Source organism: Scyliorhinus torazame, chromosome 13 (assembly GCF_047496885.1).
Source record: "Scyliorhinus torazame isolate Kashiwa2021f chromosome 13, sScyTor2.1, whole genome shotgun sequence".
Classification (NCBI taxonomy): domain Eukaryota; kingdom Metazoa; phylum Chordata; class Chondrichthyes; order Carcharhiniformes; family Scyliorhinidae; genus Scyliorhinus; species Scyliorhinus torazame.
Window position 1 is genome coordinate 52632398 of NC_092719.1, and position 20428 is coordinate 52652825.

At 45.8% G+C, this 20428-nt stretch overlaps 1 protein-coding gene across 5 annotated transcripts in view; it reads left to right on the top strand.

Annotated features, from left to right (window-relative positions):
* The window catches only part of celsr1a (cadherin EGF LAG seven-pass G-type receptor 1a), a 432565-nt gene that overhangs the window by 380423 nt on the left and 31714 nt on the right, over nucleotides 1-20428 (top strand). For 3 of the 5 annotated variants that reach the window (XM_072471478.1, XM_072471479.1, XM_072471481.1), the window contains exons 25-30: nucleotides 1986-2186; nucleotides 4858-5032; nucleotides 5525-5637; nucleotides 5947-6026; nucleotides 7922-8048; nucleotides 10249-10374. In XM_072471478.1, the coding sequence (XP_072327579.1) occupies nucleotides 1986-2186; nucleotides 4858-5032; nucleotides 5525-5637; nucleotides 5947-6026; nucleotides 7922-8048; nucleotides 10249-10374 (822 nt within the window). The remainder of the gene's footprint in view (nucleotides 1-1985; nucleotides 2187-4857; nucleotides 5033-5524; nucleotides 5638-5946; nucleotides 6027-7921; nucleotides 8049-10248; nucleotides 10375-20428) is intronic. The other 2 variants (XM_072471480.1, XM_072471482.1) reach the window with 1 other exon arrangement.

Here is a 20428-nt window from a genome sequence, read left to right on the forward strand (position 1 = left end):
CAATAAGACCTAAAAAGAACATTTTAAACAGGGTTCAACCAGGGCCGGCACGGTGGTTAGCACTGCTGCCTCACAGCGACAGGGATCCGGGTTCAATTCCGACCATGGGTGACTGTCTGTGTGGAGTTTGCACGTTCTCCCCGTTTCTGCGTGGGTTTCCTCGGAGTGCTCCGATTTCCTCCCACGGTCCAAAGATGTGCAGGTTAGGTGGACTGGCCATGCTAAATTGCCCCTTAGTCTCATAAAGAGTCCAAGCGGCTTTATGTGCATGACCTTGCTTCGGCACTGAGGACCCGGGTTCGATCTCCGGATTCGATCTCCTGGATCTTCACAGCTCCAGGGTTCCAGGTTCGATTCCCAGCTTGGTTCACTGTCTGTGCGGAGTCTGCACGTTCTCGCCGTGTCAGCGTGGGTTTCCTCCGGGTGCTCCGATTTCCTCCCACAAGTCCCGAAAGATGTGCGGTTAGGTGAATTGGACATTCTGAATTCTCCCTCTGTGTACCTGAACAAGCACCGGAATGTGGCGACTAGGGGCTTTTCACAGTAACTTCATTGCAGTGTTAATGTAAGCCTACTTGTGACAATAAAGATTATTATTATCCTGGCCCCGGGTCACTGTCCATGTGGATTTTGCCCATTCTCTCTTTGCCTGCGTGGGTCTCACCCCCCACAACCCAAGGATGTGCAGAGTAGGTCGATTGGCCACGCTAAAATTCCCTTTAATTGGAAAAAAAAAAAAATTGGGTACTCTAAATTAAATAAAAAGTGAATGCCCTTGCTTAATGCCATGGGGAGCTGGTTATAATTGGCACAGGTCAGTTCCTGGCAGCTTGAGGGCCATTAAGTAACTTAACCTTCCCATTCACTTAGTTTACACAGGGGATATGGTTCAAGTAACCCCACAATGGTTTCTAGTTTACCCTGGTGTGAGTTCTCCAGATGATGTACAGATAAGGACCTTGGCAAGCCTCACATCAAACTGATGAACATAAAAAGCTCAGCAGTAATAATGTTTCTTGATAAATAGTTGTCGCCATAAACTAAATGTGCAGAAAATGCAGCGTTGGAAAGTAACTCTGCTGTTTTATTTTCAACTGTCAATGGTTAAAAACTTATTGGTTAAACCTGATAGTTTAATGTTTATTAAGGGTCTCGCAAAGCTGCAACTGTGCCCCGTTACCTTGATTTTATTATTTTGCAGCATCATTGTTGAACCTTGTTAGCTGAATTATTCCTGTCCAGCAATCACTGTCTGGTGTCCTCTTATGTCGAAGACATTTTACTATTCATATATTCACAGTATAAATGGAAATTCTGCTCCACATTACACAAGTACTTCAGCAAAAATACCACTGACTACAAAATTAACTTGAAGGGGATTACAAACACAAGCCAAACATCAGACATAACCATCAAAAGTGATCTTTTGGTGCATCATTAAAATAGTCTGTAAATTTATCTCGTTGAACATAAAACAATTTCAAACATTACAGCAATTTCCATAACATGTCCAAAATATTTCTCGGTGGTCTTTACAGTTTTGTATTAAACACGCAGCCTGATCACCACATTCTATGTAATGGTCAATTTGTAAGAATCCCTTTGCGAACAATCATCCTGGGCCAAAGGGTACATCAGCTATTAATTTCACTTTATGGTATGACAGTTATGGACTCTGCTGAACTTTATGGTGAATCTCTCTGGGTCATAGACTTCTCAAGGCCTGATATTAATTTTGGATTCTGACAGTCTGACATGAGGTATGTTGCAGATTGTGTTCAGACGTTAACTTCACCAGCTTCCTCCGACATGTCTCTGGCTAGCAAAGCGTTGTATCCAGTAACCCAGTTGAAAGTCCCTGAAAATTGCTCCCAGCAAGATTGGGCGACCTTTGAGATTGTCGTAGGCAATGCGAAGTACTGTCCAAAACCTTTGAGTTTCCTTGTGTATGACCTTTGATATTCCTGTCATCAATTCTTTTCTAGCATGGTGAGGTCCTCCCGCTGAAGATTGTCACATATACCACTGTCTCAATCTCCTTGTTTGCTTTGTTTGTGACTTTCCTGTTCCTCATGCTGGTCAGAACCCTGCGCTCAAACCTCCACAACATCCACAAAAACCTGGTGGCAGCTCTCTTCTTCTCCGAGCTCGTCTTCCTCATTGGAATCAACCAGACAGACAATCCAGTAAGTGCTTATCTTACCAGTTATTTAATATCTCAACACTATTAAATCGCAGTATAATCAGGATGGTGAACTGTGAATGTTCACAGAAATGCAACGCATAATCCAATTCATATTTACCCATTATTTTTCCAGATCGCAGTCATTTTCTCAGGAAACCAGTTTCAAATTCAATCAGGTGGATGGGATCAAATTTCATTCTATGTACTAGATGCATGGGCACGATGTGAAATGAGAATGGGGAACCTTTATCCATTTCCTAATGAGAGAAATCATTTTTTTAGTGTCCCATGGTTAATTAGTCGTGGACGTTTGTCACATCTGTGATGAAACTTGCCACACTGAAGTAGAAATAGAATTTGTTCTTCTCTCTTTTTAATTAAGGATGGTAAATTTCTTCACTGTCTGTTCAGACTACCATCACAGTCAATATTCGACAGCCCCAGACGTCATCATAAGAGTTTGAAACACAGTGAATAGTATGGAGCCTCTTGATGTGTGCAACAATGTGACATGAAACACTAAGTTACAGTAACACTAAACTTTATTGGAATTGTTTAGCATGTACAATCCCAACCACACGTACATTACACAAGAGCAAGGGCTCCTCATGTCATTAATCATCCCTCTGCAGTCACTTCTCGATGGATCTATTGTGTTCCTTTTTGCAGTTGTGCAGCTCTTTTGCCTATTATTGCTTGTACACTCTTTAAATCCCTTTTCTGTCTGGGTGAGATAGTATTTGCAGCTCATTTTGCATTGCTTACGAAATTCAAAAATTTGTGACATGGACCTGATTTTTACATGTCACAAAAACAGTTCTGCATCTTGAGTGTCATGCGTCATTTTTTTGGAACTGTTTCAATTAATTCTATGCAAAAATCATAGTTGCTCCCCAGCTCAAGTCTCCATGTGCCCGATAAGCACCAGTAATTAGATTTTGACAACACTAGGCCCCAAATGCTTCTGAACCAACCAAGCATTTCCATGATCATAGAAAATTATTATTTTTTAACAAGTTCTGAAATGAACCTATTCACCTTAATACTTGTGGTCATCCCAGAGAAAACTCATTAGCAACATCTAGTGAAAACATACATTATTGCAGGCAGAGCACGCATCAAAAAGCCTTTTAACACATGATGAGATGGAAAACTCTGAGAAGTTTGGGAAGCTCGAGGCTGCTGCTTTGCGTCCGGCAGCTGGTTGGTTGGCTGTGCTTTGGAGGTTTGACCTTGTCTGATGATATCATTCACTGCATGAGGCTGAAAATGAGTCCAAAGAAAAGATTTGCTGATACGGACAGCAATGAATTAGATCCTGCAGATGGATGATGAATAGGGTTATTGTTAGCTCTACATTTTAGGACCTTGATATTTGTGGAGAGGCAAGGAGGCGCGGGGGAGGGTGGTGGAAATACCCAGCAGGGCTGGAATGCATGCCCTGTTTTTCACATTTTGATTATGGAGAGGTAGGTAAAAGTAAGAATGAGAAACGTAAGAATTGGGCTATTGATCTTGTGCTGGGACTCATTACGAAATGGATGGTGGACATACAACGTGGCCCTGAAGATGCAAAGCTTAGAGCTTAATCTACATAATACTAGTGCGCTGCAGACACCAATCAGATATCTTGATGCAGCTCACTGGTCAGTGCCATCAAAATCAAAATCAAACTCACCACCACCAATAACGTAATTTCTATGGAACAACTGATTCAGAATATGTAGACACACATTTGGATAATGCTAAAATAGCTTCTTAACACAACTCTATGGAAAATCATAAATGTTTCCCGGGACTATAGACTCTTATCATAGTTTATCACAGGAGGTTTGCACTGTTTAGTTTCTGTGCAAATCAAACATGAATAATAGAACAATTTGCAAGTAATTGGGATTCATCCAAACCCTTGTTATTCTTTGATTAAGAATGGTAAACATTAAGAGAGGCATAATTATGTGGATTATCAAATATCGGAAATGATTAAAATTCAATTTGCCATTATAAAGAAAGTATCCTCAAATTCTGAATTTTTCTCAGAAGAAAGTTTTTAAACTTCGAAAAGTTGACCAAAGATTCATTGAAGTGTTTTTTTTGTTTAAGTGACTGGTAATTCCTATATGATTTGTGATAGAAGGCTGCCATTTTGAACTGTAGACACTGACATTGCCAGAACAAAGGTTTACCTGGAGGGTAGGGATAGGTTACGTTCACACTGGACAGCATGCTCTGTTAATAAATGTTGGAGCAAATCACACCTATGTTGCTTTAGTATCTTTACACATTGGACACTGCCAAAAATAACGCAATATCACAAACTTATTTTCTAGAAAGGCCGTGCACATGGAAAATAAACGTACAACAATGCTTGTGCCTTATTAAATATTTCTTGCACATGTATATAATGCTATATGTGATGAAGTGGAATTTTAGCATAAAAAATAATTACCTGATTTATGTAGTAAATTACCACAACTTAAATCAAAGTTTCACGCACGCTGTTTTTTTCTTAAATGGCCAATGGGTCCAAAGTTTCATCAGAAGGCTGAAACTTTTTGTTGTAATGTTTCCTCCAACACTAGGCTGATGGCATAGATTATGGCTGGAGTTGTAGAGCAACAAAAAATAAAAGTTTGGCTGGTCCAGCACTGATAGAGTCTCTTCTCTTGCAGTTTGTATGCAGTGTGATAGCCCTCTTACTGCATTATTTCTACCTGTGCACCTTTGCCTGGACGTTTGTGGAGGGTCTACACATTTACCGCATGCTGACTGACATGAGGAATGTGAACCATGGGCACATGAGGTTCTACTACACCATTGGATGGGGAATTCCTGCTATTATAACAGGTAACCTGACTGTTGATGGGAAAGACCTCATGAGCTGCCAACTGCGTGGTTCAGATAGCAAGTAAACTAGAAGCATTTCTGTCTGGTTGGTCTCCCACACATTGAGGTAGACTTTGACTTTGTGCATTGATGTAAGACTGAATTAACTTCAATGGAAATAAAAGTTAAAAGAGTTGTGAAACAGGTTGTCGATTCTCTGTCACCCACGATTGGACAAAGTTAAAATCTACCTCATTGAGAAGTGAGGGTTGAGGTTTCCGGTGGACCCTGACAACACAATGGTTTTGAAATGTTGACTCCATCTCTCTTTCCCCACCGATTCTGACTGCCCTGTTGGGCGTTTACTGCATCTTATTATTTTGATTTCAAATTTCCAACCTCTAATATTTTTCTTTTTGAGGGGAGTGATTCAGGCTTCCTGCTTAGTATGCAAAGGGACATTTTATACATGGATAGGAATTAAAGGAAGGAATTGTTTTGTGCTGTTTTAAGGTTTGGCAATGGGCTTGGATCCACAAGGTTATGGGAACCCGGACTTCTGCTGGCTGTCTGTGCACGACACCCTGATCTGGAGCTTTGCAGGTCCTATCTGTGTCGTAGTCATTGTAAGTATCCTTTGTCGCTTTTCAATACCAGTATTGTGAAACCAAAAATGGGCAGTGTCCACAAACATTTCTCATTTCCTTGTACAGTATTTTAAAATGATTTATCTTTGTAAGATTTAAGAGCCATACATTCATGTTTACAGTTACAAATTTTAGCAAAAGCTTTTGCAGACATTGCTACTATTATGGAAAAACAAAATTCCCCCCATCAGCTTCCTGGATTTATTTCTGGTTAGATTGTCTTCTAAACAATCGTAATTTTCTAAAACTCTGTGGGAGCTAATATGTCTTAAATTTCTTTTACCTCAGATAAATATTGTCATCTTCATACTCGCTGCCAGAGCATCCTGTGGACCGAGGCATAGGTCTTTTGAAAAGACTGGCATCATGTGAGTCTTGCATCCACATTTTTGTTTTATTATTAACAGTGAGCATCATCCAGGCAATATGTAGAACTTTGCAATATTTTTGGAATTGAAACAGAAATGTTATATTACTTTGTTGCCGGAAAGAGAAACGGTTTGGAGGTGCCCACAATCTGGATTCTTATAAAACAAGATGAGAGGTTTATGAAGGGTGTTGCTTAATACAATCAAGATGGTGACCTGCTCAAAGCCCACGTCAAACACTCTGCTGACGTCGCTACACGTCACGTGGTGCAGAACCAGCAGCAATGTATTCCCAGAAACATAATAAAAAAAGGCCATTTGTGTATCGATTGTGGGTTTTGTGAGCATTGCTGAAAACAATGTTATTTGTGGTGGACGGGGGACACAGAACTGTCCAGGAACGAATTGGTATCAGCATGATGATCGCAATCATTAAGGATGGTTGGCTGAGAAACCCAGCTATTTATATTGATGCAATACCGGTGGACTGGGGCAAGAATTGGATTGAGATACAATCTCCATGACCTGGGTGAAGCTCGATATTGATACTGAGCTCTATTTCTTTCCAATTAATGGGCAATTTAGCATGGCCAATCCACCTACCCAGCACATCTTTGGGTTGTGGGGGTGAGACCCACGCAGACATGGGGAGAATATGCAAACTCCGCATGGACAGTGACCCGGGGCCGGGATTGAACCCGGGTCCTTGGCGCCGTGAGGCAGCAGTGCTAACCACTGAGCCACCGAGCCGCCCCAACACTGAGCTGTTTGTTTTTTGAGCTGGTAATTGTCTTTGTTCTGTCACTCACTCACTCTCGGTATCTGGGTTTTGTGCATCCTCCTGCTTTTTAAGGGAACATGGGTTGGGATGGGCCATATGACTAACCTTCACATTATCAGTCAGGCTTAAATCTGAGTCTGGATCACAGTGAAAGAGTGGTATCCTGATACACATCCAGGCCCAAAGAGTTTCTTACCTTGATAATCAATGATTAACTAGAAGGGCAGGGGATGGGGTAGTAGGATAAAGATTCAGTATTTTCCCTTTTGATAAGTTGATCAAAGGTCGATACGAGTACAAAATTAACTATCAGTGAAAACTAAACACAGAAGGATAAAAGCAGCAGGTGAGTTCAGCAAAACTAGCAAAGAATTCTTGAAGAATTGGCTGAGGCTGAATATACAATCTGTGGAGGAGGGAGTTTTACTCTGCTTTATTCCTGAGTCAGGTCAGGGCCAACCTCCAGACTTTAGAAAACATAATCTCACCAATGGGGTGTAAATGTACTCTCAAAATGCCAAACAAAACTGGATTCCTCTACAGAGTGACCTATTGTGGAGCTTTCTGCAAAGTGGAGATTATAACATGGCGGGTGGAAGGGCCCAGTGGCAGAGGCAGAAACAGCGTAAGAGTTAGAGCACGAATGTGAAGAAATAGTCTAGGAATTAGTTGAATCATGGAGGTGTGTAGGTAGATTGATAAGTTGTTCATGGTCACACCATTCAAGTGAGCAAAAGGTTCACTCAACGCTCCTGTAGCCCTGATTAGAGAAGAAAGTGGAGGCAATGCCAGTCATGAACACTGAATCCTACAAGTCAATAGACTTTAGAAAATACACGAACAAAGGCTGGAAATGTTTTAAAAAACAATAAAAGTACTGTTGACTGAGTACTTACCACTACAGATAACATAGCTGTCAAAAGGAATTGGATAAAACAGCTGTGGCTGTTAAAAGAAATCCCACAATGGGAAAGGTATTTTAAATTCTGTTTTGTAGTGTAATAAAAACTACAGAACAGTCTTCAAATGAAACAAGGTCCGTCAGTTGATTTTCCAGTGCCTACCTAACTCTGTATCATTGAGCACTGAGTGAAATCCATCTGTTTTCTTTTAGATCTGGCCTGAGGACAGCCTTCCTTATGCTGCTTCTCATCAGCGCTACTTGGTTGCTGGGGTTGATGGCAGTGAATAATGACACTATGACCTTCCATTATCTGTTTGCCATTTTCAGCTGTTTCCAGGTAAGATTAAGGCTGCCAGTGTGACGGTGTCAATGTGTCACTTTGCTAAAGAGTAGATGTTCTACATGTGTGAGGTTCTTTCATATAATTTGTAACTATCTGTAGTTCTTGCACAGCAAATTTAGTAGTCCAAAGCGTGAATTATGTGTTTGTATACGATTGAATGTCATTAATGCTTCTTCAATCACTAACCTATCCATTTGTGCCAAATATATTGCCAGCACTTGCAGATTGCAAATTTAAACAAGTACTTGCTGTTGAAGTGAGGAACTCACCAAGTTCGAGATGAATAGCCAACCACTCCGCCAGTGTTTGAAATACAAGAATCTGACTTGTTTTGCTCACCTGAAGCAACCTCTTAACATGTATTATACTACCTTGGAGCTCCTGGGCTGATGTGAATTTAAACCACTGCAACACTCCTTTTTATTCTTCTCTTTCTGACACATTATTAGTCATCTTACAAAAGATCATTTACATTGGAATGCATTGTTCGATCTGAAGCATTTTGAGAAATGTTTGACTGAAAATCAAACTATGTGGTGTTTTAGCTAGACATTTGAAACAAAGATGGCTTGGAAGTGATTACTGGATAAATTGATGTTCATGTAAATTGAGCCTGGTTTATTACCTCACCGTGATTATCCAGGTTAGCAACTATTAAAACTTTTGTTCAAACAATGCAAACATTAATCACTGAATTGCTACAGCACAGAAGGACGACATTCAACCCACCATGTCTGCACCAGCCCTCCGAATGAGCACTCCATCGAGTGCCATTCTCCCTCCTTCTCTCCGCAGCCCTGCACATTCTTTCTTTTCAATTGACAGCCTCGTTCCATTTAAATGCCTCAATTGAACCTGCGTCCACCACACTCTCAGACAGTGCATTCCAGACCCTAACCACTCGCTGTGTGAAGAAGTTTTTCCTCGTGTTGCTTTTGCTTCTTTTGCTCATGACTTTAAATCTGTGCCTCTTACTCTTGATCTTGTCAGGAATGGGAACAGTTTCTCCCTATTCACCCTGCCCAGACCCCTCATAGTTTTGAATACCTCTACCAAATCTCCTGTCCGCCTCCCCTTTTCTAAGAAGTGCAGTCCCAGCTTCTGCAATCTAACTTCATAACTTTTTTTTTTCTTTTTTTAAAATAAATTTAGAGTACCCAATTCATTTTTTCCAATTAAGGGGCAATTTAGTGTGGCTGATCCACCTACCCTGCACATCTTTGGGTTGTGGGGGCGAAACACACACAAACAGGGGGAGAATGTGCAAACTCCACACGTTCAGTGGCCCAGAGCCGGGATCGAACCTGGGACCTCGGCGCCGTGAGACAGCAGTGCTAACCCACTGCGCCACCGTGCTGCCCCTAACTTCATAACTTAAGCTCTTTCTCCCTGGAAACAGTCTCCTGAATCTTTTTTGCACTCTCCTCAGTGCTCTCACATCCTTCCTAATGGACGGCACCCAGAACTTGATTCAATATTTAATCTAGGTTTAAATTAGATAGCCGGTCAGGGACTGGTCATAGTTACCATTTTTCACATGGATTACTTGGAGTGGTTGATCGAATGTGTGTGTATATATTATTTGTACGTATATTTGTGAGTGATGTCCGATTAGTCTCGGTGTCCTGCGATACGTACACGATTATTTGACAGATTGCATGGCCCAAGAACAATAGAAAACTTGTTTCGATGTTAAATTACATGTGCTATTCTTTATACAAAGGCAAGTGAATAATTTTTAAAGTTTGTAAAACACTGATGTAATTCATGCATTATAGTTTTCCAGGTATTTCTATTTTAACTGGTATTTTAAACTGAAAATCCCCTGCCACTTAATACAGCAACAGATGAAAATATTACCTGAAAAATTGATATCGCAAATCAGCAATTTTCTAAATATGTGTACATGTATTACTTTCTCACCATCCGGGGAGATTCATTCTGATTTTTAAAAAAAATTTAGAGTACCCAATTGTTATTTGTTTTGAATTAAGGGGCAATTTGGTGTGGCCAATCCATCTAGCCTGCACATCTTTTGGGTTGTGGGGGTGAGACCCACGCAAACATGGGGAATCATTCTGATTTATGAGTGAGCACTATGCCATAATGTGAATTAACTGGTGACCTTGGTTTGGCTCCAAGAAATCTTTCTGTCCTATTTGACACTGTAAATTAATTGCTTTTGTGGTTTCAGGGACTCTTCATTTTCTTCTGCCACTGTATCTTCAACAAGGATGTTCGAAAAGGACTGAAGAACATATTCACTGGAAAGAAACAACATCCAGATGACACGGTACTGACCAGAACCACAGTTTTATCAGTAAGTCGCTGGGTTGACAAAAAATAGATATTGGGCGTAATTCTCCGTTCCTGGGGCTAAGTGCCGGCGCTAATGGAGAATCCGTGGATGATTCATGACGGGAAAATCAGCGCAAACCCCCCATTCTGGTACCGGTGAGGGGTTGACACCGGCACCACGTGGAACATTTGCAGATCGCGTGGAAAACGGCCAGAGAATCGCTGGGTCCCTGGCCGCGCATGCGCAGGGCTGACAAGCTAGACCGGTCGCACCGGAAAACATGGAGCCGGCAGTGCTGGAACTCTAACCCGCCCACCCCGACACCATGGCCACCCCTCACCACTCCCCCAAGCCCTAGCAGCAGCCCCCCCGGCCATCAGCACGGATCGCAGATGAGTGGGGCGAGACTGGACACTGTCTACAGCCGGCACACCAGGTTCCTGACCGCTGGGACTATATGTGGCCCATGCTGTCGGGAACACTGCCCATCGGGGGTGGAGCATCGTTGGTGGGCCGGTTGATGACTCGCCAAAGGCCTTGTGAATGCACGCAGCGCGGATCCCGTTGACGCCGATTTGGAGGGGGCGGAGCATCGCAAACCGGCTCCTGGCCCCGAATCCGGCATCGGAAGCCATCCTCCGTCCGATCGCCGATCCCGATTTCAGCATCGGACTATGGAGAATCCCGCCCATTGTTTCACACTTTCCAATTTGAAACCCTGAAGATGTGTCATCCTTCACTGAGCAAATGTGCCTCTCCATAAATAGTGGAGGTACATGGGAGCTAAATTGGATCGACCCTGTTGTTTGAAATTAGCATGATTTCGACATGGAGCAAGTGCAAGTCACAGTGCTCCTTGGCTGTACCCAGGAGAGAAGAATTCACCTGTGGTAAAATAATGGTCACGAGTGCTATGTAGCCAGTGCAGGGGCCAAAAATGGCAAAGGCACGCAGAAGGCAGGCACTAAGTGAATGGCTGTTTAGTTTAATTATATATAGATCATGGCATGATTTTATTTATATATTATGTTTGCCGTGTTTATTTTGTGGTCACTTTTCTTTTTGCATTGTAGCTAATCGAACAATAAAAACCAACAACGGATATGAAGTAAAGAATGTGAGATTATGATGACTGGTGAATTGGGATTGTGATGACTGGTGAATTGGGATTGTGACCACTGGTGAATTGGGATTGTGGTGACTGGTGAATTGGGATTGCGATGACTGGTGAATTGGGATTGTGATGACTGGTGCATTGGGATTGCTATGACTGGTGAAGTGGGATTGTGATGACTGGTGAAGTGGGATTGTGATGACTGGTGAAGTGGGATTGTGATGACTGGTGAATTGGGATTCTGATGACTGGTGAAGTGGGATTGTGATGACTGGTGATTTGGGATTGTGATGACTGGTGAATTGGGATTGCGATGACTGGTGAATTGGGATTGTGATGACTGGTGCATTGGGATTGCTATGACTGGTGAGTGGGATTGTGATGACTGGTGAAGTGGGATTGTGATGACTGGTGAAGTGGGATTGTGATGACTGGTGAATTGGGATTCTGATGACTGGTGAAGTGGGATTGTGATGACTGGTGATTTGGGATTGTGATGACTGGTGAATTGGGATTGGGATGACTGGTGAAGGGATTGTGATGACTGGTGAAGTGGGATTGTGATGACTGGTGAATTGGGATTCTGATGACTGGTGAATTGGGATTGTGATGACTGGTGATTTGGGATTGTGATGACTGGTGAATTGGGATTGTGATGACTGGTGAATTTGGATTGTAATGACTGGTGAATTTGGATTGTAATGACTGGTGAATTGGGATTGTGATAACTGGTGAATTGGGATTGTGATGACTGGTGAATTGGGATTGTGATGACTGGTGAAATGGGATTGTGATGACTGGTGAATTGGGATTGTGATCATTGGTGAAGTGGGATTGTGATGACTGGTGAATTGGGATTGCGATGACTGATGAATTATGATTACGATGACTGGTGACTGCCGAGAGGCCTTCATCTTCTGGTGACTTGTCTTGCTCTGTATGACCTCTGCCAATTATCTAAGTCATGCTCTATTCCAAGGGAGTGCCAACTAGTGCACCCAATATCTGTCAGCGACTGATTTGTGAATTAGTCTTGCAGTCAGAAAAAAGTTTTCAGCAGCTAAGTTCCGACACCCTGTAAAACTTTGCAAACAGCTCTGGAAAGCACCAAACACTTGTAGAATGGGTAGCAGCAGTCTGAAAATTTGTGTCCCCCCCCCCCCACTAACTGGAAGTAGGTGATTATTCTCATTAAATAGCCTCTGTGGGAAATGGATCCTTTGTGCTGCTGAATACAAGTTCTGCTGTGCAAGGTTAAGAGAGGGCATTAGCTGGTGTGTGAATTTCCAAAATGGCAGCACACGATAGGGTTGCATACTGATTGACATTGTGACCTGTGTGCACTGTATATTTCCAGTGAACGCTTGGTGCTAACCCCATCACCAATATGCTGTTTAACACAGTTCATTATACAAATGTGTGCATGAAATGAAAATGAAATGAAATGAAAATGAAATGAAAATCGCTTATTGTCACAAGTAGGCTTCAAATGAAGGTACTGTGAAAAGCCCCTAGTCGCCACATTCCGGCGCCTGTTCGGGGAGGCTGGTACTGGAATTGAACCGTGCTGCTGGCCTACGTTGGTCTGCTTTCAAAGCCAGCGATTTAGCCCTGTGCTAAACAGCCCCAATGCACAGCAGATGCCATTTTGGTCCTCAAATAACGGCCACTGAACCCAACTTCACACCCATAACCTGCTGCTCCAGGAACAGTAACAATAAAAGCTTAGTGAGCCTAAAATCAAAATATTTTGCACATGAAACTTCGCCATATATTTTTGCTGAAACTTGAATTATAAAGTATGAAAGAAGTGTTTGGCTGACGTATCCAATCTGAAGTTAAATAATGATTTTATTTCAGTAAGCTTCCATAGCTGAAAGTTGACATTTTAATAAGCTTGATTATTCCATAGTTAAGTTCCAAACTTGTAAAATTATCCTAGCCCCACAGAAAATATTATGCTAAAGCATCGACAGATACTGGATTCACAGGTTCTGCCTATTTTAGCTCCTCGTGAATTTCTTTTTATTTTTTATTATTTTTATTCAAATTTTTGTCAGAAACATAATTTTATGCATAACCGTTCGCAACAATTAACATAACAAAATAAATGTTAACCATATATACAGAGAAAAGAACAAGGGGGATGCTGCTGCTGCTGACCTTTACTGCTCTCCTAGAAAGTCGAGGAACGGCTGCCACCTCCGAGAGAAACCCGTCATGGACCCTCTCAAGGCAAACTTTATTTTCTCGAGACTGAGAAACCCAGCCATGTCACTAACCCCGGTCTCTACACTCGGGGGGCTTTCAGACCCTCTACATTAACAAGATCCATCTCCGGGCTACCAGGGAGGCAAAGGCCAATACGTCGGCCTCTTTCGCTTCCTGAACTCCCGGATCGTCTGACACATCAAAGATCGCTATCTCTGTATTCGACACCACCCGCGTATCTAAGATCTTGGACATTGCCTTAGCAAATCCCTTCCAGAATCCCTTAAGAGCCGGGCATGCCCAGAACATATGGACATGGTCATAGGCAGAACCTGTGAATCCAGTATCTGCCGATGCTTTAGCATAACATTTTCAATGGGGCTAGGACGTTGGGCTTCCCGCACACCTCGCACATTTATCCTCGACCCCAAAGAGCTTGCTCATCCTTCTTGCCGTCATGTGTGCCCGGTGGACCACCTTAAACTGGATAAGCTAAGCCTGGCACATGATGAGGAGGAATTGACCCTGTTTAGGGCATCCGCCCACAGGCTCGCATCCAGCACCCCGCCGAGCTCCGCCTCCCATTTGCCCTTAAGTTCCTCCACTGGGGCTTCCTCCGCCTGCTGAAGTTCCTGGTAGATGTCCGACACCTCCCCCTCCCCTACCCAGGTGCCAGAGACCACCCTATCCTGTATCCTGCGTGGGGGTAGCAGCAGAAATGACACCACCTGTTATTTGAGAAAGGCGCGTACCTGAAGGTATCTGAAAGCATTTCCCGGGGGCAAACAGAATTTCTCCTCCAGCGCTTTCAGGCTGGGAAAGGTCCCGTCTATGAACAGGTCCCCCATCCTTTTAATGCCTGCCCTATGCCAGCTTTGAAACCCTCCGTCTATCTTGCCCGGGACAAATCTGTGATTATTGTGTATCGGGGTCCAAACTGAGGCTCCCTCCACCCCACTGTACCTTCTCCAGTGACCCCAGATCTTTAATGCCGCGACCACCACCGGACTGGAGGAGTAGCGCGCCGGCGAGAACGGCAGAGGTGCCGTTACAGGTGCCCCTAGGCTGGTACCTTTGCATGAGGCCACCTCTAGCCGCTCCTACGTTGACGCCTCCCCCAATACCCATTTCATAATCATGGGTATGTTTTTTAAAAAAAATATATATATTTTATTCAATTTTTTTTCGGTCAAACAAGAACAGTACAGGATTTTCCCCTTTTTACAACTTTAAAACAATATAAATAATAATGACCGTTTTTTTAACAAATAAATAATATATTAACTAAACGGCAACTGCCAACAACAAAATAATAACTCTCCAAAACAATAAATTCCCACACGCCAGTATAAATAACTAATATACAAACAACTATCAGAAACCCCTGAGGGCCCACGTGGGCCCTCCCCTCCCCCCCGGGTTGCTGCTGCTACCTTCCCCATTTCCCTTATCGTTCTGCGAGGTAGTCAAGGAACGGTTGCCACCGCCTGGTGAACCCTTGAGCCGAACCTCTTAGTGCGTACTTTATCCGCTCCAATTTTATAAACCCTGCCATGTCGTTTATCCAGGCCTCCATGCCCGGGGGCTTAGCTTCCTTCCACATAAGCAATATCCTTCGCCGGGCTATTAGGGACGCAAAGGCCAAAACATCAGCCTCTCTCGCCTCCTGCACTCCCGGCTCTTCTGCAACCCCGAATATAGCCAACCCCCAGCCTGGCTCGACCCGGACCCCCACCACCTTCGAAAGCACATTTGCCACCCCACCCAGAACCCCTGTAGTGCCGGGCATGACCAAAACATGTGGGTGTGGTTCGCTGGGCTTCCCGCGCATCTCCCGCACCTGTCTTCCATTCCAAAAAATCTACTTAACCTTTCTCCAGTCATATGCGCCCTATGTAGAACCTTGAATTGTATCAGGCTGAGCCTGGCGCATGAGGACGAAGAGTTTACCCTACTTAGGGCATCTGCCCACAGCCCCTCCTCGATCTCTTCCCCCAGCTCCTCTTCCCATTTTCCCTTCAGCTCATCCACCATGATCTCCCCCTCGTCTCTCATTTCCCTGTATATATCCGACACCCTACCATCCCCCACCCATGCCCCCGAAATCACCCTGAATCTCTTGCACCGGGAGCTGCAGAAATTCCCTCACCTGTTGCCTCGCAAAAGCCCTCAGTTGCATATACCGAAATGCATTCCCCGGTTTCAACACATATTTTTCCGTCAGTGCTCCCAGACTCGCAAACGTCCCGTCTAGGAACAAATCCCTCAATTGCACAATCCCTGCTCTCTGCCAGACTTTAAATCCCCCATCTATCTTCCCCGGGACAAACCTATGGTTGTTCCTTATCGGGGACCTCCCCGAGGCACCCGTCACTCCCTTACGCCGTCTCCACTGCCCCCAAATTTTCAGTGTTGCCACCACCACTGGACTTGTGGTGTACATTTTCGGGGAGAACGGTAAAGGCGCCGTCGCTAATGCTTGCAGGCAGGTTCCCCTACAGGACGCCATCTCTAGTCTTTTCCACGCCGCTCCCTCCCCTTCCCCCATCCACTTGCATACTATTGATATATTGGCGGCCCAATAATAGTCACTTAAGCTCGGCAGTGCCAGTCCCCCCCCTATCCCTGCTACGCTGCAGAAACCCCCTCTTCATTCTTGGGGTCTTCCCAGCCAACACAAAGCTCATAACGCTCTTATCCACTTTTTTGAAAAAAGCCTTGGTAATCATCACAGGGAGGCACTGGAACACAAAAAGAAATCGCGGAAGGACCACCATTTTGACCGCCTGCACCCTGCCCACCAGTGACAGGGGCACCATGTCCCATCTCCTAAAATCCTCTTCCATCTGCTCCACCAATCTTCCTAAATTAAGCTTATGCAAGGTTCCCCAGTCCCTGGCTATCTGGATCCCTAGGTACCGAAAATCCCTTGTTACTCTCCTCAGCGGCAAATCATCTCTTCCCCTGCTCTGTTCCCCAGGGTGCATCACAAACAGCTCACTCTTCCCTATATTCAATTTATATCCCGAAAATTCCCCAAACTCCCTGAGTGTCTGTATTATCTCGGGCATCCCCTCCACTGGGTCCGCGACATACAACAACAAATCATCCGCGTATAATGACACCCGGTGCTCTTCTCCTCCCCTAAGTACTCCCCTCCACTTCCTAGAGCCCCTCAGCGCTATGGCCAGTGGCTCAATTGCCAACGCAAACAGTATCGGGGACAGGGGACACCCCTGTCTTGTCCCTCTATATAGACGGAAGTAGTCAGATCGCTGCCTGTTTGTGATCACACTTGCCACCGGGACCCTATATAAAAGCTGAACCCACCCAATAAACCCCTCTCCAAATCCAAATCTCCTCAACACTTCCCACAGGCAATCCCACTCCACTCTATCAAATGCTTTCTCAGCGTCCATCGCCACCACTATCTCCGCCTCTCCCTCCGGTGGGGACATCATCATCACACCTAGCAGCCTCCGTATATTAGTGTTCAACTGTCTCCCCTTAACAAACCCAGTTTGATCCTCGTGAACCACCCCTGGAACATAATCCTCGATCCTCGTCGCCATCACCTTGGCCAAGAGCTTGGCATCTACATTCAGAAGGGAGATAGGCCTGTAAGACCCACACTGCAGCGGGTCTTTGTCCCTCTTCAGGAGCAACGATATCGTCGCCTCCGACATCGTCGGGGGCAACGTCCCCCTTTCCCTGGCCTCGTTAAAGGTTCTCGTCAGAAGCGGGGCTAGTAGGTCCATGTATTTCCTATTCCACCGGGAACCCATCTGGTCCCGGGGCCTTCCCTGCCTGCATGCTCCCAATCCCTTTTACCACCTCCTCCACCTCAATCTGTTCTCCCAATCCTGTCCTCTCCTGCTCCTCCACCTTCGGGAATTCCAGCTGATCCAGGAAGTGCATCATTCCCTCCTTCCCTTCCAGGGGTTGAGCCTTATACAGCCTCTCATAAAATGCCTTAAACACCCCGTTCACCCTCTCTGCTCCCCGTTCCATCTCACCCTCCTTGTCCCTCACCCCACCTATCTCCCTCGCCGCCCCTCTCTTCCTCAATTGTTGGGCCAGTAACCGGCTCACCTTCTCTCCGTACTCCTACTGTACTCCCTGTGCCTTCCTCCATTGTGCCCCTGCCCTGCCCGTGGTCAGCAAGTCAAATTCCGTATGCAACCTTCGTCTTTCCCTGTACAGTCTCTCATCCGGAGCCCCTCTGCATACTGCCTATCCACCCTCAATTTCTCTCAACAATCGCTCCCTCTCTTTACTCTCTTGTTTCCCCTTATGGGCCTTGATGGAAATCAGTTCCCCTCTGACCACCGCCTTCAGTGCCTCCCAGACCACTCCCACCTGAACCTCTCCATCATCGTTAATCTCCAGGTACCTTTCGATACATCCCCTCACCCTTACACACACCCCCTCATCCGCCAACAGTCCCATATCTAATTTCCAGAGTGGGTGCCGTTCCTTTTCCTCTCCTACTAGTAGATCTACCCAATGTGGGGCATGGTCCGAGATGGCTATGGCCGAATACTCCGTCCCTGTCACCTTCGGGATCAGTGCCCTTCCCAGGACAAAGAAGTCTATCCGAGAATACACCTTGTGGACATGAGAGAAGAAGGAAAACTCCCTACTCCTGGGCCTAGTGAATCTCCAGGGGTCTACTCCTCCCATCTGCTCCATGAAGTCCTTAAGCACCTTGGCCGCTGCCGGCCTCCTCCCGGTCCTAGACCTGGACCGGTCCAGCCCTGGATCCTGCACCGTGTTGAAATCTCCCCCCATTACCAACTTTCCCACCTCTAGGTCCGGGATACGCCCCAGCATACGCTTCATGAAGTTTGCATCATCCCAGTTCGGGGCATATACGTTCACCAGAACCACCGCTTCCCCTTATAATCTGCCACTCACCATCACGTATCTACCCCCACTGTCCGCTACTATGGTACTCGCCTCAAACACTACCCGTTTCCCCACTAATATAGCCACCCCTCTATTTTTTGCATCCAAGCCCGAATGAAATACCAGTCCCACCCATCCTTTATGTAATCTGACCTGATCCGCCAGTTTCAGATGCGTCTCCTGTAGCATGACCACATCTGCCTTTAATTTCTTTAGGTGCGCGAGTACCCTTGCCCTCTTAATCGGCCCATTCAGCCCTCTCACATTCCACGTGATCAACCGGGTCGGGGGGCTTTTTACCCCCCCCTCCCCCCTCCATGTCGACTAGCCATCCCCTTTTTTAGACCAGCTCCTCACCCGGTTCCCACGCTCCCGTTTGTCCCCCCGACGGTGTCCTCCCGTCCCGACCACCCCGCCCCATAACAGCTCCCCCTTTCCCTTAGCAGCAGCAACCCAGTTAACCCCCCCTCCGCTAGATCCCTTTCTAGCGTAATTGCTCCCCCCATGTTACTCCCAGAAGTCAGCAAACTCTGGCTGACCTCGGCTTCCCCCGTTTATCCTTGGCCCCCCATTGTGTAAGGCCGCCTCCTTCCTGCGCTCCCTTTCCCGCCGCAATTACGTTCCCGCGTTTCCCACTCGGCCCCGCCCCTAATGGCGCAGCTCCCTCTCTCCTTCCCCCTCTCCTTCCCCACCGGCGCCCACAGTTTGTCCCCCCCCCCCCCCCCCCCCCAACGAGGGGAATAGAGAAAATTTCCTTCCCCCTTCCCCGTCCCATACAATCCCCCCACTACTTTATTACAGAAACTCTTTCTCTCTCCAGTCTAGTCCAACTTCTCTACAATAAATGTCCACACCTCTTCTGCCGTCTCAAAGTAGTGATGTTTCCCTTGGTGTGTAACCCAGTCTCGCTGGCTGCAGCATTCCAAATTTAACTTTCTTTCTATGTAGCACCGCCTTGGCCCGATTGAAACTCGCCCTCCTTCTCGCCACCTCCGCACTCCAATCCTGGTACACGCGGATCACCGCATTCTCCCACCTGCAGCTCCGTGTCTTTTTCGCCCATCTCAGGACCATCTCCCTGTCCTTATAGCGGTGAAACCTCACCACTATGGCTCGAGGTATTTCTCCTGCCTTTGGTCTTCGCGCAAGGACTCAATATGCTCCCTCCACTTCCAAGGGGCCCGTCGGGGCCTCCAGTCCCATTAACGAGTGAAGCAATGTGCTCACATATGCCCCGACATCCGCCCCCTCTGCACCTTCGGGAAGACCCAAAACTCTTAAGTTCTTCCTCCTCGAGTTATTTTCCAGGGCTTCCAGCCTCTCTACACACCTTTTATGCAGTGCCTCGTGCGTCTCTGTCTTCACCACCAGGCCCTGTATTTCATCCTCATTCTCGGCAGCCTTTGCCTTCACATCACGAAGCTCCAACTCCTGGGTCTTCTGTGCCTCCTTTAGCCCTTCAATCGCCTGTAGCATCGGGGCCAACATCTCCTTCTTCAGCTCCTCCACACAGCGCCGCAGGAACTCTTGCTGTTCCGGGCCCCACACCGAACGGCCTCCTTCCGCCGCCATCTTGCTTCGTGCTTCCCTTCCTTGCCGCTGCTCCTGAGGATCCTCTACAATCCAGCCACTACTCTCTTCTTTCTCCATATATATCCGGGGGGATTCCCTTCTATTTCACCGCACAATGGTTTTAGCCGTCAAAAATTGCCATTGGGGCTCCTAATAAGAGCCCAAACGTCCGTTCCAACGGGAGGTGCCGAAACGTGCGACTCAGCTGGTCATCGCCGCACCCGGAAGTCAATCGTGGGTATGTTAGCCACCCAATAGTACTCCTCATGA